Source organism: Apteryx mantelli, chromosome 4 (genome assembly GCF_036417845.1).
Source record: "Apteryx mantelli isolate bAptMan1 chromosome 4, bAptMan1.hap1, whole genome shotgun sequence".
Lineage (NCBI taxonomy): Eukaryota > Metazoa > Chordata > Aves > Apterygiformes > Apterygidae > Apteryx > Apteryx mantelli.
The window spans coordinates 31,013,592-31,032,015 of NC_089981.1; the positions used below are offsets into that span (position 1 = coordinate 31,013,592).

At 36.9% G+C, this 18,424-nt stretch overlaps 1 protein-coding gene across 2 annotated transcripts in view; it reads left to right on the forward strand.

The window, feature by feature from the left end:
* PARVA (parvin alpha) overlaps positions 1–16,203 on the forward strand; it is a 65,390-nt gene extending 49,187 nt beyond the window's left edge. The window contains exons 6-13 of one of the 2 annotated variants that reach the window (XM_067296141.1): positions 1,188–1,303; positions 6,838–6,896; positions 7,944–7,963; positions 9,477–9,538; positions 10,215–10,283; positions 11,957–12,058; positions 12,868–12,940; positions 16,010–16,203. In XM_067296141.1, coding sequence (XP_067152242.1) covers positions 1,188–1,303; positions 6,838–6,896; positions 7,944–7,963; positions 9,477–9,538; positions 10,215–10,283; positions 11,957–12,058; positions 12,868–12,940; positions 16,010–16,086 — 578 coding nt within the window. In that variant the 3' untranslated portion in view covers positions 16,087–16,203. The remainder of the gene's footprint in view (positions 1–1,187; positions 1,304–6,837; positions 6,897–7,943; positions 7,964–9,476; positions 9,539–10,214; positions 10,284–11,956; positions 12,059–12,867; positions 12,941–16,009) is intronic. The other variant, XM_067296142.1, reaches the window with a different exon arrangement.
* Positions 16,204–18,424: the final 2,221 nt, after the last annotated feature.

Below are 18,424 nucleotides of genomic sequence, written 5' to 3' on the forward strand. Positions count from 1 at the left end.
TCTCCCCCCATTTTTTTTTTCCATTCTCTGTTGTGCAGCTGGATGTAGGGTGTTTGGAGGGGCCTGACAATTTAACTTCTAGTTTTAGTTTAATGTTTTACATGTGTTTGAGAGCTAAAATTTAGCTAAAGCTAAAGAAAGAGCAGCAGCTGGAGCCAGCTGTAGCACACACTGATGCTAGGCAGACAGACATCTTTGTAGTGTTCTGCTGAAGCACCTCATCCCTGACCCAGCAAAATTTGCAAGCAATGCCGCATTTTATGGGTATGGGTAGGTGGAGAAATCTCCACTGCATAGTTGAGACTTGGACTGGAAAATGAAGAAAAAGGTTATATTAGTGAATCTTGCTGCTTTACGAGTGAAGTAAAGTAGTAGTTATTGGTTACTTTGTGTACAAAAAGCGTAAGTGAACCATACTGTACCTATCAAACATTTTTTCAGAAAACTTCTTTTGGAAGGTCTATAAATAAAGAAAATTTAAAAAAAGGGGGGGGAAGAAAAGAAAGGAAGTACTAAAAATCAGAAATAAGATTCACTTTTATGCCAGTGGTTTGATACTTGATTAAAGATTTCCCACAGAATGGCTTTTGATATCTTGTAAGTCGTGTTAGTGTTAACTACCCATATGAAACCTGCTGTGAAAAAGCTTCAATAACAAGAACTATAACAACTTCATGAGGAATGTTTGAGTCATTGAGTTTAGTAAGTTATTGCTTAAGGCTTCTGCCAAAATAGGCTCGTTTATCATTGTGCAGACATTGTGACACTTAAAAACGAATAAGTGCATGTTATGAATATGAAAATATCTTTCTGATAGTCCATAAATCCTTACTGAAATAAAGGGAATAAAGGAACAGCAAGGAGACTGCATAGACAGCACTTTAAGCTGCCGTTCGTGAAATTTGGCTTTTGGATTAGGTTTAGATTTCCCTCTACACAAACCTAAGGCATCCAGACATGTTGCAAAAGCTACCACTGTGGTACTGACACATACTACTCAGTGAACTGCATCCACATGACCCGCTGAGCCGGAGGAGACGCATAAAGGAGAGGTGCCTTAAAAATGCCCTCTGGCTCCAGGCAGCAAGAGGATGAGAGTCCTATAACCCCCTGCATCCTGAAAAGCAAAAATATTTGCCCTAGTTATTTTGCAATTTGTAACTTGTGCTTTTAATCATCTGTTTCAGCTGTTCATGCTAAAAGCCTTGTAGCAATACTTCATCTTCTGGTTGCATTATCACAGTATTTTCGAGCTCCAATCAGACTCCCAGATCATGTGTCCATTCAGGTGGTTGTTGTGCAGGTAAGAGAGGTGTTAAGCAGCTCCTGGCAGAGTTTGTGTTTGCTCATGCATGCATGTGTATCTTTTTGGCTGACAAGAAACACACATTTATGTCTTGTCTGCTGAAATGCTTCAACTAGAAAAAGGCAGAAGTGCTTTCCTAGTTTAAGCTGTGGCTCAGAATATCTTTTTTTGATAGAGAAGTGGCCAGACTCTGACATTAAAAATATATGAAGCATTGTTATTGTTGGAATGTATTTATTTATCAGCCAGTATGATCTCTAGAATTATTATTTTTTCTATTTTTGACGGTCTTCTCACTTGTGTGGAGATTCAAATTATCCTTGGCCCTGAGTGATGAATTGTCACTGTTTATTACATTCAGATTCATGTTAGGTGACTAAATGTTCTTTTTCAGCCTTATGCATGCTAACTTAGTCTGATTACAGTGTTGGCTTTCTCATAAGCATGCAAAAAATGCATCAACTACATTTTTTTGCCAGTCAGTCTCCTTATTAGAGTCTCATCCATTCAAACTCTTCATGTTATTCTGTTTGTCGTTTTTCTTTCAGTTGGATTTGTGTTTGCTTTATCTTGTTTGTCCTCTTCCCATTTAATTTGGTTTTCTTTCTCTCCAGCTAACTCTGCCTTCATTTTTCACACTGTAACTAACTCTACCGTTATTTTTCACACTGCAACTCTTTATTTTCTTGTCCACTTTTGTCTTTTAACCAAAGTAGCCCTGAAGTGTCTGGTGCTAAGAGCTATTACTCAGGTTGTACATGATTGAAAATCTGTGGGACAGAACTCAGAAACTAACCACTGCTTTCCAGCGTTCGCATCAGACAAGTTTTGGAATTAGGTAATTTGCTGTGGGAAAAATTTGAAGGAGAATCTCTGTCTCCTAGATGTATTGCTGAAGCCTGATATTCAATTCATTTACTCTCAAATTCCGCTTGGTGGGTTTGTCCACATAGGACGAAAGAGAACCCCAGCAAATCTGCACTTAATTTGTCTAAGGCTTCAGATGAAAATAATTTCCAAGCAGTTTCTTTTGGATATTGTAAATATATTAATCACACTTGTTTTTCTCCAAGTTCTACCAAAATCAGCCTAAGAAGTCAAGAGTACAGCAGTCAGGGCATCTTTGGGAAAAGAAGCTAAACAAAAAGAAGAATGCGTACGTAAAAAAAAAAAAAAAAAAATCACATCTTGCATTCTGCTGTCTCTCCCTATGTCCAGACAAAATTCCCATTGAAATCAATGGACATAATTCTCTTCTTGTTTAATAGGCTAATGTAGTTCAACAGCAAATCCACTGAAATCAGTAAAGATAAACTAATTTAAAAACAATAAGTAGTGGGAGAATCTGGCTCACTGTTTGCCTCTTAGCTACACAGCTGTAGCTCAGGCGCCAGTGTATTGCAGAGAAAGCAGTTGCACCAGAATAAAATCTAAGTAATGTTGCAGAAGATTTCGCCCTGCAGACCCAGATCCTTGATGAAAGCCAATCATTGGAACTCCAAGGCTATGCTGATTCCCATTAACTGAGGTTGGGGGACAGTATTCTTATTGTAATTGTGTCTGAGAAAATTTTTATTTTAAAGAGTGGTTTTTTTTTTTAATCTGTCTTTCATATCCTGTGGGACTGGTTCTATATTATTCATCACGTACTCTTTGAACTCAATGAAAGTTTTAATCAACAATCAGCAGGACCAAAAGCCTAATTTACTTTTTAAGCTTGCAAGTCTGATGTTCCAAACCCTGCCTGATATAGTCTGTAAAATAAGATCTTGCCTAGGGAAGTTCAATAGACTATGTGGTATCTGGTTTTAAATTCTCCTGTATATGATTTGATAAAGATAGAGTGCATAGTAGAGGGAGAGAAATCAAAGAGCAAAGTACAGGAAGACTACCTTAATGCATTTCATAATTTTGTCAGATTTAGAAACACATAAAATGTGAGGGTTGCCATGTTGGCTGGATATAGTTTATTGAAACAGAAACAAAGATATTTCTGAAACGTATTTCATGCCCAACAGGTAACCAACATGGTTCTTATGAAAGCTTGTGTTTCTTTTGGCTGTTTTGTACAAAAGCAGTTAACCATGAGAGTCATATGAAGTCTGGGTTATAAGCTGATTTGGGAAAAATTGTGATACTTGGACCTTTTGTGGTTATTTTGTTATATTACTTTGCTTTCCTTCTATACTGACAGAATAAAAAACTTTGAACAGAGCCTGGGCTCTATTTGATCATTTCTACTGAAACCAATGAGAACTTTTATGGAGAGCTGGATCTTGCCATCATTTTGCCTCTTGTTTTTTTTTTTTTATTTTTTGTACCATACACAAATGCTTAAATAATAATTTGCTTGTGTGCTAGAACTGGGGGTGAGAGCGCATAATAATTCTTGTGCATTTGCAGAGCAGCCAAAATGGCTTTAGCATATTTTGAGCACTGGAACAGCATTTCTTAAGTGCACTAACTACTGTAAAGGAAGGCTAGGAAATTAATGGGAGCAGAAAAAAGGTATACCTCCCAAGCTTTATCTGAGAGCACTGGGCACACTGTCTCTCTGGAAGTTCTGGGAAGGTCTGAAATAGTTTTGAATAGCGTTGCCTCCAGGTTCCCAGGAGATTTTTTTTGAGTCTGTGACAAATGTATTTGTTCTTTGGACTTCCAGAATGCTTCTGCTTTTCATCTTGGTGGGCAATTATAAAACATGGTTCACCAGACTAAATGGATCGCAACAATACATACCTATTCAATCAGTGGGAGGGATTTTTTTATGAGTGGGACTTTGTGTGGAAACTTAAACAGCTGGCCGCCTGTTGCAGAAAACTGCCAATGCGCTTCCCATTTCCACACGTATTACCCAGCTTTCAGGTATATCATTTTGTTCTAGGGGCAGTCACCAAATGAAAACGAGAAGTGATTAGGAAGACCTTGCATTGCCTTTAATGGACTCTCTCAGCTACAGGGGGAATAGTGGCGAGCCTACCCAAATACAGTCTTCTGTGGACACTGGAATGAGTATCCAGGCTTTCTTTTTAAAAGAAAATCTGTTGTTTCATGCCTCATTTCTCAGTGAACTTAAGACACTAGGTGCTTATTTTTATCATTTGTTATTTCACTTATAGCCACTTGTTATCTCTAAGGAACATCTCTGGACAGTCTTTCACTCCTCAGTAGCATTTCTTTGGATTTGGGGGAATATTGTGTCTAATTTAAAACAAGCTTCAAGTGACATTAAAACAAGTGACATCAGTGTTGGGGTCAGTTTTGAGACAGTGTTTTTAAAGCGCAAAGGATGTATAGGAAGCAGCGGAAAGGGTGTTTAGACTAGTGTTTCTGACGTCCATTCTCTGGTGGTTGTCGTTGGGACTTTTTCACCATTCTTGTTACAAATCAGAAGCATAGGAAAGTCACTCTTGATACATGCTGATCAAATAAGTGTCCAGTGGATGAATGTGCTATTTGGGCAATGTGGAAATTCCATTAATGGTGGTGATCAGATGCCAAGCATAAAACTAGGGCTTGATGTTTTGTCTTTTTCTGTCAATGACAGTAGGATTGACGTGCAGAATTCCCATTGATATTAATACCGGATTATCAAGAAGTAAAATGTTTGCTCTTTAACAATACTAGAGAATGTTTTAGGCCACATTCCTTGTTTGCAGAGGGAAGGCGGAGTATTAGAAACCTTTTTCTTCTCCCATATCAGCAGATTGTTGCACTGAGAAGAACAGTTGCCACTGCTATGGTGCTAATCCCCTCTAGAAAAGTAGAGGGACAGGGCTTTTTCTGCACAGTGCATCATCAGCACATCAGACTCATCATCAGGAGTCAATAAAAGTTTCCTTTCACCCTGGAGCAAAGGGAAAAAAAAAGTAATTTTAACTTGAGTTAGCATGAACTAGATCGTAACTCTGAGAGCAAATGCTTGTTGTTGTCTGCAGAAGGTGGAGATGAAGATAGCCCTAAATGATGCAGTTTTTCGTTAAACTTTAAAGGTGTGTGAGGGAAAAGGTGTCAGCAGCCACTCTGCTGAAACAGCCACTCCCTCTTTTAGTATGTAACTCTGGATTCCACTCTGTCTTCATAGTGTTTAAAGCTCCTCCCTGAATGCATATTTAACAATATGCAAGTTATTTAGTAACAGGCTTTTAACAAATGTAGAGGGAAAACCCCCCAGATTATCATTTAGCTGAAAGGACAGTTTGGATAACTCCAGTGCCAGTCTGGAGTGAGTGACCCAAAGGTGCCATATGGCTTTCCTATAGAAAGTAAGTTTGATCCTCATATATTTTATTGATGTAGTATAGAAGTAATAGATTGAGCCAGGCCAAATTGTCAGCCCATCATGCACCTCTAAACCCAGGACTGCCTCTGCTGGAGGGACGTGTTATCTTCACGAAGGCAGGAAAATACAACAGCCCCAGTTCATGTGCCTCATTGCTGGAGAAGGAGCCATCTGGTCTCTTACCTCCCTTTTTATAGAAAAAGTTGTTTGCATTAAGGACTTTTCCAAAAGGTTATTTTCTTTTTCTCTTTTCCATGTAGAAGGCAAGTCTAGGACCAGCATAAATTTATTTTTCTCATTTTCTTGTATGACAAGGAGTGAAGAATCTTGAATAATTGCCTAATGTCTAGACTTTACATGCAGTCGTCAGCATTTGCCTGACTATTCTCTTTGTATTGCAAAATTTGACTAATTCCAGTGAGCAGAATTAACAGAGAGAACACACACAGAGGCAAAACATATGTGCAGTAGGTACACCACCAGCAGATGACTGTGATCAGCACGCTGGAAGCAATGTCAAATGCTTCAGCTCCTTCATTTTCCAGCTGACTCAAATGGCGACCATTCGAGTTGGCTTCTGCTATTTTGTGTACTGCTTCTAGGCACAGGCCACTAACCTTCACATACAAGAGGCTTCTGGTATCAAAAGGGCATTGGTGTCAGTGGATATATTACCACCAACATGGCTGGGGTCTGGATCAGGCTGTGAATGGATTATCTTCCATTTTGGTTTTCCTTCACAACCAATTTAGCCCTTTATGTGGAGAGAAGTCAAAAAAGGAAATTGCTGAGGCAGAAAAGAAAGTGCATGAACAGGGCAGAAAGAACAGATAGCTAGGGGTGGGGGGAGGGAGAATTTGCCAAAGATGAAGCCTTGGCACCATCTGCCTTGCTGTTCATTGAAATACAAGGCTTAGTTCAACTCACCAAGACATACCTCTACTAAAATACTTACATATGTGCTTAGGTGTTTCAGATGTCTTGCTGAATTGGGGCCTTTGAAAGAAAAGTCAGTTAAGAACAATGGAAAGAAATACTTCCTTGTACAGGTGGAGTTTCAAGTTTCTTATTGTACAATAGAGTTTTCTGAAATATTTGCAAGGTGAAATAATATATTGCAGTAAGTTTGAAAAAAAAAGTTCTTATTTTGCAAGTTTCTTATCAGATGACGTGTAGATCACAAATAAATTTTACAGTACTCAAAGCATTAAACTTTACTGAGAAAAATGTCACTTTTTATTTTTTCCAGAAACGAGAAGGAATCCTCCAGTCTCGACAAATCCAAGAGGAAATAACTGGTAACACTGAGTATGTCAACACCACTCTTGCCAGCAGTTCAGTAATTGAACACAGATGTGTCTCAGAAATTCAACCATTTGCTGATATTTAGATTTTGGTATTGGGGTTCCAGGGAAGATGATGCATCAGCCAGTGATTATTATATTTTAGCCTTTGCAAGAGCTGCAAACATGCTTCTAAAAATAAAAAAGGGTGGGGAAGTGCAGAGCTGGGGAACTAAAAGCAGGAGACCGGGATAAATGAGAAGGCAGTAAAGACATACAAAATTTCTATATGGAAAGAAATTTATTTTGCGACATTTCAAATAACATAAACACAGTATTGTATTCAAAAGTCCTTCAAACAAACCAGAAAGATGTGTCTTATTCTTTTATGTTGATATTTATTTGATAACGAACAACTAGATTATTTCAGAAAGGAATATAACACAATTAATATTTTGTTAGCCATTTGGACTTTGGAGATGTAAAGTGACAGTAGTAAGCCCTGTACATACCATCTCACTGGACAATCTATAGAGGAAAAGTTACTCAAAGCCAACAGAAAGCAATAGTGGAATATCCTAGTTTTTAATAGAATGGAGAGAGTCCAGATGATTGACTTCTTATTAATCTTTACGGATTTAATATTTATATGAGGTATCAAGCAGAGCAAAACACTGCAGTTCTTCAGAACCTAGTCCAAGCATTGTTTTGGGTGGAATTGTGTTGCAGTTGATGTGGTAACTGCATCTTTAATGAAAAGAAAAAAGTTGTTATAAAATAAACATGAAAAAGCCTTCTTCACGTAGGCAAGGTGTGTTGATTTGGTTCAGTAGTAGGAAATCTGAGATCTGATCTCACCATGAGACTTTAGTGAAGCCAAGAGATATTATGCTGACTGACTCGAGACCAATTCAGATTCTCAGTTAGAGCAACTTGATGAACGTTCTCTTAATTCCGTGGATCTAGTCCAGTTTTCACCAAGCCAAAGATATGGCCACATGTGCTGTTTTCTTTAGCAGCACAATGTATGTAAGTGAATTATATATAACTATGTTTTGCTTTTTTTTTGTAGGGCATTATCAGGAAGGCATGGTAAGTTCATTTGATTATTATCTTTTTCTTCAGGCAGCCAAAGTATACATTAGTTCTGGTACAGGTAGACACTTTGATCAAACTGCAAGGAAGCAGATGATTTCTGTTTGCCCTGGCATATACATAAATACAGTGTGTGTGCGTGTGTGTGTGTGTATTTATATATTTTTTATATATATGTATATGTATATATAAATATATAAAAATACACACACACACACACATATATATATACACTGCAGACTCTTGTGGTGGTTAACAAAAGGAAAAAGCATCAAAACCAGTCTTGCCATCTCTAAAACATATTTTAGTGCTTTTCAGCACGATTTAATTTACAGGCGCTTGCTTTGTAGTTTAACCTCTAGAACATTACTGTAATAGTATTAATGGTCACAAGTTCCCAACATAATACAAAATGATCTTATGATAAACCAGCTGGTGAACTTGTTGCCATTCTTGCATACATTACCTGCTTACACCATATTGAGTTTGGATCATTATTCAGCAGATCTAAATTCAGTACAAGTTCCCATGCCTAGTACTTCTTATTGGCTAGTACTGAGCCTGGCTAAATGCCTGGCCAACAGAAAACATTTGTCTGAGGAACTTAGGCAGAATCCCACCAAGAATTTAGCATTTGCTAATTATTTCATTGCAATAGCTGTCTTACAGCTAATTTAAAAGACTGCATGCATGACACCTTTTCCCCTGCCGTCCCTGAGCAGAGTCTTGCTTTGTGTAATGTCTATCTTCTACAGATGCCTTTGGATCTATTCTAGTATTTTTTTTTGACGAATATGAATGTAGCTTTTTGTGGAGTCATTCTGTATCACTCAGGAGACTGTCCAAATGGAAATTGCACAGAAAAGATTCAGGCTTGCTCGCTCTTTTTTTTTTTCCCTCTCTAGAAGATGGACATAGTACTACTGTAGCGGTCCTACCGTAGGTCGCCTGACCAGCTGTCCTGCTGATATGTCCTAAAGTGCATATCGAAATGGCCCCAAACCATCTACCCAAAGATCATATTGCAGTTGTGAAATCAAAAGCTTGCTTGAGGTGGTTAATAATACAGTATAGCTAACCACAAATGCAGTCAGCTCATCATTACATGCATACTGTGGCCCACAGGGAAAAATTTCCTCTCCAGATGTTGTGACTCTAGAAGTAAACTCATGGTCTTCTGCAGAAAATTATTTGGTTTCTTAGCTCCCTGTATCTGGCTGTGCAAGGTTTTATGTATAAAGATACTTTTCTTTGTTAATTTTTGAGAAACAGGGTTATTAGGTATTCCAAATCCTACTGGAAAATGATGCTTTCTGCAAATAATAGAGAATAAGTTAATAACAGCTTATAGCAAGAGAGAAATGTGCAAAATATATAGTACTTGGAATACAAAGAGTATATTGAAACCTTTTGCTGACTCTGTCTTCAACAATTGTGCTCTTTAATAAGTGTTTATTATGCAGTCAGACAACTGCTGCTCAGTATATTAACATCTCTAAATGTTTTTCAGAACGAGATGCATTTGACACTTTATTTGACCATGCTCCAGACAAGCTCAACGTTGTGAAAAAGGTTAGAAGCTTTTTATTTCTAAAATATGTAATGTGTGCATGTCCATGCACATGTGCATGCTTTGTGTGTGCATATTTACGTGTGTGTATATATATATGTAGTGTATGTAGAATATATGTTGACATGGTTTGCATATGTTAAATACAATTATGCTTTAGGCTGAAAATGAAAATACCTTATCCATGATTATAATGTTACTTTTTACTATGTTTAGCAGCATGAACTTAACTTTGGAACACAGAACAAGATGTAGTTGTCAAAGTTTCCATCATAAAGAAGTTCTCATATAATGTATGCTGAATAGAACTCAACTGGTAGATTTAGTTTACTGATTCCAAAGAGGTATCCAGTTTACAACTGCCAGGGGTCTGACCTTGAGCATTTTGGCTGCTGTCAGATTTGAGTGGAGTCCAATTACCTAGTTCTCTACAGTCTGCTACAAGCTTTTTTGAAGAATTATTTTTTAACAATATGTTTTTTATTTATTTGCATCATGTTTATTACATTTCTGCTCTTCATTCTTGAAAAAATTGATTTTTTTAATATCACATTTCAGTTTTTCAAAATTGTACTGCAGCCTCTTTGCTTGTGCAGGTTCTCTTCTGACTGGAGTTTGTACTCCATGGAACTGCTACCCTACTAAGTAGGCCCTGACTAACTTGTTCTCATGTTTCAGACTCTCATCACATTTGTGAACAAGCATCTCAATAAATTGAATTTGGAGGTCACTGAACTGGAGACCCAGGTAGGATTTTATAGCCTTTGTTAAAGGGGAGGGATAGTTGCACTGTGTTACACGCTATGCCCCCACCTTTATCCAGAAATTTCATTGAATTACTGCTGATTGGGTTCTAAGTTGTTATTTCAACTGGAAATCCTTTAATTCTGAGTAAGTTCACAAGAAGAAAACCTCACCTATTAAGCAGAGAAATCATAAGGACAGCTGCATTACTCTAAAACAGTTTTGTACTTCCATTAGCATAATTAACAGATGCTACTTCTTTATGCTGCTAAGTGCTGTAAGAAGAACTTGTGCCAGTTTTGGTCGGGAAAGAACTCTGTGCACTTGGTTTGGTCCAACTTCAAGTTGAGCAGTTGTTTCCTGCCTACCTTTACAGAAGCAAGTAATCTCATGGGATTACAATGACTATTCAGTGAGATATGTTCATGAGACTAAAGCTACTCAAGTGTATAGGTAGCTGTACAGCTGGGCTGCAGGCTTGATTTCACCACAAAAATAATTTGGTATATGGTCTTCTTTCTTGTTCTCAGTTGCTAAATTGGCTGGAAAGGAGCTAAAAGAAATAACTTACACCCTGCTGTATTAATACATCCCCATGTGAACAAATGCAGCAGTTATCGTAAGAAAATTACAAGATCAGACAGGAAGGATGGTATCGGCCCTATCAAAAAAAAAAAACCCCAGGTGTCTTCAAGACAGGCTTTATTTTATGTCTTTATTCATATTATTAAGAACCTTTGGTTTATTTGAATAGCTATCCATCCAATATAAAGAGATTTTTCAAAGGTACAATTAAGATTTAGATGGAAGGAATGTGCAGGGTCTTTCAGAAAGGTATTCACTCTGCCTGCTTATTGTATTGTTTACTTTTGGAAAAAACATATTCAGATGTGCCTAGAAACCCCTTAATCATTCATCCAAAACAGCATTCGCTAAGATGAGAGATTGATTGTATTTCCATCGGTAGAGAGAAAATGAACTACTTCAGGGGGATGATGAGTTGCTTCAGATAACCTAAAGAAATAGATAAACAGAGTTGGATTGTGAGGATTTCTCAGTGCACTGGCAGACCTGATGCCATAGTAAAAGAGTGAGATGCTGTTTACAAAATATCCATGGATGTTGCTATTTTTTAGATTGAACTGAGCATGCATCATAGCAATTAGTTATCTTCCATTTGTAATTGCATATACTGAAAATTAGATTCACACAGGCTTGGAGTACTTGAGAGAACATGGTTCTTTGTCCCCTTATTTCCTTCAACATACTGAATTTCAGTGCAGTTGCGAAACTGCACCGTCATTCTGCTTTTCTCACCTCAGGGAATGCATGCTATTTGATGGCTGGAAAGGTGGCTGTTCTGATTCCCCACAACTAAGCAAACAGGATATAAATGAAAGCAAGGGTGTAGATGAAACCCTCTGACCACCTGTCTTTCCAGGAACTTTGTTCTTCATGTGTATTTTAGCGTGAGGTCAGTTTTCATGAGGGCACAACACAATGTACTAACTAAATAAAAGGTATGTGGGGTTAGCTGAGATCTTTTTGTTGAAGTTTAAAATATTTGTATTGGTAGTTTGTTGACTTTTCTGAATTAGACAATATATATTTTGTGCATTAAGCAAAGCAACAAGATGTTCATTCAGACAGTGTACTGAGAAATGTCTTTTTTACAGTTTGCAGATGGTGTGTACTTAGTCCTGCTAATGGGTCTCCTTGAAGGCTATTTTGTTCCTCTGCACAGCTTTTTCTTGACTCCTGATAGTTTTGAACAAAAGGTAATTGGATTTCATTTTTCTGTTGAAAACAAATAAAGAAACAAACGTCCAGCAGTACAGGGACAATACAAACTTTCCTGTGTAAGTTTGGTGTAAATAGCTAAAATCAAAAGAGGACTGTACTGGTAATCATTTCCAAGCATTTTTAAGATCTCAGTGTTAATGCTTCCCCAGAATAAAGGGGAAATTATATTAATTATGGGGTGTCTAGAAAGTATTAACTAATTTTGGCAGCCATTGTGTGATGCTGTCATCGAGCCAGACTTACTGTTTGGTAAGTGCATAAGGAATTATACACATGAATTGATGACAGGAAAAAAAAAGATTTTTTGAGCCCAAAATTCAAGAATTTGACTTTGAAAGGTTTCATGTTATTTGGAAGCATGAAGTCATATACATACTCTGTATCATTTTAAGATCAACCATTACCCTAACCTCTGTTGCTATCCAGATAATAGGCCTGTTCAAAACAAGAGCACCACATGAGCGATCATGTTCCAATTTTTAAACTTGGGGGAGGCAGATTATTCTTATTTTTAAATAATTTATCTATGAGAAATACTAATTCATGTGTTATTTTTCAATTTATTTTGTATTTCTGAAACCACCTTCACCACCCCCCAAAAAAGAAGACAATCCACAATGATTTGTCCAGATTCCATGGACCAGATCTTCCATTTATATATTGAGCCCTGTTTACTTTCTCCTCCCAAGTATCTGGGTCTGTAGCTTTAAACACAGCTTGTTCTGACAATTTAGACTGTATTGTATATAGTTGATAATAATGACTACCTTTATTATATTACTAGGTTCTTAATGTATCCTTTGCATTTGAACTAATGCAGGATGGTGGGTTGGAAAAACCAAAGCCAAGACCAGAAGGTATCTATTCCACTTTTTTTTCTATCTCCTTAAAACTTTGGGGTGAATCTAGATCTTATCTCATGGGGTTATGGCAGAATAAAATGAAGGTTAAAGGGCAATCCAACAGAGAAAGGCAAGATACATTTTGAAGTGCTCAGTGTTTTAGAAGGCTGATATGCTTCTTCAAATGTTGCAAGGCTTCCTGTCTTGAATGGCCGGGGTAGGATTTGTTTGACTAAACACTGAATATAGGACCCTGACTCACCATGTTATGTATGGGGCACTCTTGTGGTTCATCTCATGAGAAATTATCACTTCTCACCATACAGGAACTGGACTTGCCACTTCTGCTCCACTCTTCCCAACAGGATTAATAGCTGGGCTTCCCCTGATTGCCGTAATAATTAATATATATATGAGTTTTCAAGACCTATTGCAGATTCACCTTCTACTGTGCACACAGGCCTTTCCTACCATGATATTGACTTGATTGTCAGTCCCTGAGGACTTGTAAGAAATATGTTATCAACATAAGCTAATGCTCAAAGTTTTACTCCTAATCCTAAGGGCTCTCTGGAGATTCAGGCACACATCATTGAATCAAGTTCTGTGCTGTTCTGTTCCTTTTCCATCCCTCCCAACCTCCAAATCATAACAGCAGCAGACACACTTTAAAAACAAAACAAAACAAAAACAAGAAACCCAAGCCTGGTGTGACCATGTCTCAGGATTGAGCCTGCACTGCCTATGTCTTTAATTTGGATCTACCCAGCCTACTTTTTCACTTCTTTTGATGGCTTGAGCTCTTATCCACAACCCTGTTTTAACTACATCAATGGTGACTGTATCACTAACTTTTATGTTTGGAATAGTCAAAGAGAGAAGGGGGAAATAGTGAAATCTAGGGATCCAAGTAAAAAAGAGAGTATCTGTGATCCCTTACTCCCCATGGAGGTTTAAAATTCTTATGGCATTTAATTTTTCAGGTATTTATTGCTCTAGGGGACAGCTAATTTTTCCAATATAAATCAAGCCATAAGGATATTTCAGCATATATAAGACATTTCTTGTGCAATTATTGAAATGCTTAATATGAAACTTCCTGCCCAATGTGAATGGAAAAACACATCTGTTTTATGTGTTATTACATTGGGCATAATGCCCATACTTAAAATTTCCAGTGAGCAAAAGAGTATTGAAAAGGATCTTACTCTAAATGCGTATGCTAAATACTCTTTAAATTCCTATGCTGTTTCTCTGAGGGTTCTTGAGGAAAAAAACACTGAAAAGTGCTTCAGAATATGAAAAACATATTTAGTACAAAAAAGAATGTGGTTAAATAACTGAGTATGAAAACTGATGATTTTTATGAGGTCAACAGTTTATTTGGATTATTTGCAATATATTTGAAAAGGTTTTAAAAAGCTTTCTGTGACCTTTCATTTTAAAAATGGCCAGAACATTAATCTACTGAGTCTATAATGAATTCATTTGCAGTTTGAGCTTTTCTGGATGACTTCTTGAAACATGTACGTCAAAGCCAAACTTAAGTTTCTCCTTTTCAAAATTGCAACCAGTAAAATGTTATACATGTTTGTTGAACATGTATTTCTTTCTTTGGGAGTATGCTTCTTTTTAGTTTAGCCCTTTCTGTGGAATTCTGTTTTCATAGTGGAATCTTATGGTAACCTTGCAAAAACTGTCAAATTTATCTATTAGGAAATGAGGGAGTTGTGTGACTTGCTACTGGCAAGAAAGAGGAAACTTCCTTAGATGTGTACAAACAGTATTGCAGGGTATAGCAAGATGTTGTGGGGCAATATGCCCTTCCTGTAGCTTTGGCATTTTGTTTTCATTTTATCATCAAGTGGTTTTGAACTGATGTATCAAGAGCCACAAAACCCACCTGCTCATTTCATGACTGTGCATAGTCCCATTCTTAAAATCTAGGTTTCATTGTTTCTCCCTGTGGAAATGAAACATTTTTATAATGGCTTACATTGCCCATGGATGTCAACTTGCCATATAACTAATACCTTTAGCCCTTCACAGTTTGCATACCTTGGGATGCCATGCATAGTTTTGATTAGATTGGTTCTTCAAAGTATAACCCCAGCATGATCTGGGAGAAGACATCAGTGTAGATAAACATAATGGCAAAACTATTTGGTAATTGTACAGTTTACTAGGTTTACTTGCAGGCTCCAAAGATACTAGGAGTACTTGCACACCATCTGCTTCACACCTTCGTGGTCAATTCCAAAGACCAAAATAAGAGATTTAAGTTCCTGTACAGCCGAGAGAGAGATGAAGCCTTTCTGATGGCAATTCAAAGCCCCTATTTGAGATGGTGTGAATATCCCTTGAAGCACTAACATACACTCTTGCAATAGTTCATGTCAGTTTGTTTTATAGATTTCTTGTGAAATAATATTGACTTTCTCAACAACTTCTCTTGGAAACAGCAGGTATTCATTAGCTTTTTGTTTCACATAAATCCTTTACTTTAGATATTGAGTGTCTAAGGACTGATTCAGCCATGTACATCAGCTAACGTAAAGCATTTTCAGAAGTATCTTCCGGGGCACTTGCACTTCTTCAGATCCTTTAGAAAACCTAACCTTGCCTCTAAGTATCTTGCTGAAATAAGGCCTAAAAAAGGAAGTCATAGCCCAGAATGGGCCATGCCCTGCAATCCTTACTTATGAGAATAATTTCACTGGTTGCTGCCTGCTGATTTTTCAAAACCATTACCTTTCAGCCACAATCAACTGAAGATTCAGTTTTGTAGATATATGTAATCCTAGGTACAGTTTATCTCCTGTAGGCATCTAAACCTTGGTTACATTTCTGCTTCAATACTAACAGTCATTTGTATCCTTAACTAAAAGTGGTTGAAAAGCTTATGGTTGAGTTGTCAGTTTAAAAACTGTCCTTTATATTTCTCCTCCTTCTTACTATCTTTGTGATTGTAATCTTTATGAATATGCATCTGAGCAAGGAAAGGGAGAGAAGAATGGACACTTTATCTGCAAATGTATTGGGCATATGGAGTTACTAATACGTTTTTCCCTGTCTTTTTTCTAGATATTGTAAATTGTGACTTGAAGTCTACACTGAGAGTACTGTACAATTTGTTTACCAAATACAGGAATGTGGAGTGAAGAATTGATTTGGGACAGCAAAGGAGAGAACAAAGAAAGCATCATTGCTAGCATGTTTTTCATCAGTATTCCTGTGCATCTTTATCCTAAAAGGAACTAAACCATTTATCTCAAGAATTTTTAATTGATTATTCTTGTGCTAGTATTTTCATAGTAGATTTAAAACTAAGACTGTGTAAAACTGATCTAAATTATGAAGAAAAAGCTTTAGAGGAATCTATCTGGGTATCATCTGGGAGAATTCATGTCTCAATAATCTCTCGGTCTTCACACTGTTCTGTAGTAGGTAAAAAGACAACCAAAAAGACTTAATAACTTTAATTCAGATCAGGCTTTGAAGCCAATCATAGGAAGTTTCTGTTTTGAGTATCTGTTTTAATATTTTTTACATATATTTTTTTTCTAATCTGGGGAGGGGAGAAAGGGAGAAAATGATATTTTCTATCCATGGTAAGATGGTTGCATTCTATTTGTGAGAAATATGCACAGGGAGAAAGAGTTAAATACTATTGTTCACATCACAGCTAATAAGAAAGGGCTTTCTCAAGCACTTAACCTGATTAATTTGTATTTCCAGTGCTGTTAGGCCTGAATTTTATGGGTACAAACTGAAGTGGCTACTCATTCCTTCAGACTTACTATTATGTGATGCTCTGCTTTAAATATATATTATTGAGCATTCAGCATAAGCACACTTTGCAGATTGTTCACTTGATTTTGTTCAATGAAGAGATCTTTTCTGCGAAGTACACATTTCAGGAAAGAAAACCTCTATAATGCAGTTTCCTTATAATGTTTGTATTATTGGCATAGTGTTAGAAAGTAAAAGAGTGGCCTCTTTTCCTTATTAGTAGTTGAAACACAGGATTACCAGGTTGTAAGTTTAGATTTATTACTAAATGGGATTTAGAATCTGTCCCTTTGGTTGATTTTATGATGAATGTATATTGCTGCATAATATCCAACACAAAAAAATAAGATTTACTTTCCAGAAACATTCCTGTAGCATTTCAGATACAAAAACACTGCTTTTAGGTCTACTAAAAAAACTACTCCCATCTGCAAAGACTCTGTTAAAGTGTAAGCTTCTTTGATCATTTTAAGTAGCTAAAAGGAGTACTTTTGTTCTGTTCTTGACCAAGTATAAGCTGTGATCTTTTTGGTTTTAGTTTTAACAAAGACACAGAAGAGAAATGGGAACTGATTCTTCCATCAGACTAATAACAAGCACCAGTCATGTTTCCATAAAGAAGCTGATAGAGACTGCCTGGCCTGAGTGTAAATCATCAGAAGCTACACTGTCATAAGTTGAGGAGTAAGTTAATCATTTGCTAGAGGTCTTGATGCTAGTATTAGATACCTTTCTGAAAGAAGTGCTCTCCTCCAACCGCAGATTCCTGGGTACCTGAGTTACACAGTAAGGGAAAAAGTCCTTAAGCAGAAATTACTGGACTGTTCAGAAATCTTTGGGCCGTTTAGTGCAGGAAGGAGACTTTTGAATAGTCATCCAACTTTGGTTGAACTGCTATAGATGAAAGAGAAAGTAATCTGTCAGCTCTTGACCTTGTTCATATATTTTTCAAATTTTCAGGGTATTTTTGGGGGGTTGTATATTTTTACTGCATAATTTCTAGCACAACATTAGTGTAGAGTGAAGACAAGTAATCACATTCTGTCTTTGGTGAACACTAACTGATGTTAAATAATAAGTTGATATTGACTTCTGCTGGGGTGGGGGGGGGGGGCTGTAGAAATTATTCTCCTGAGAAGTAAATATCAGCTTTTGCAAAAGAAAGGTCAATATTTAATTCAAAGGACAATAAGCCTGGATGTTCACTGAACCCAGAAATCAATATCTGTATTGTTATACGCATTCTAAATATCTTCATTAAAATGTTTGGATCCCTCCATATTTTTTTAACTGAATTTCCAGAGTTAGAGTTGCAAAAAAGAACAATTATTTGCCTTTTACAGAGGTAAATGATTGGACATTTTGACCTCAATGAAAATGAGTATATGTTTTCATTAGTCTGTTATATTATTGATCTTTTGGAGAAGCTAGACAATAGGAATTTGCCAAGCATTTTTTAACCAAATTGTGAGACAGAACATCTTGTGTATATCCCAGCAGCAATATCAGATCATTTTAATGTTTGGCATGTAAGTTGTTCACTTGCAAACCTAGACTGCAATAATTGTAATAGTTCATTAACAAATGTATGATGGTTTTTCTGCAAATCATACTCAGCTGAAATACTTTTTCACATCTCGTCAGCAGTGCCAAAATATTTTGATTGTCCTCATTTTCAGGAGTGCACTTCTTTAAATAGAGTTATTC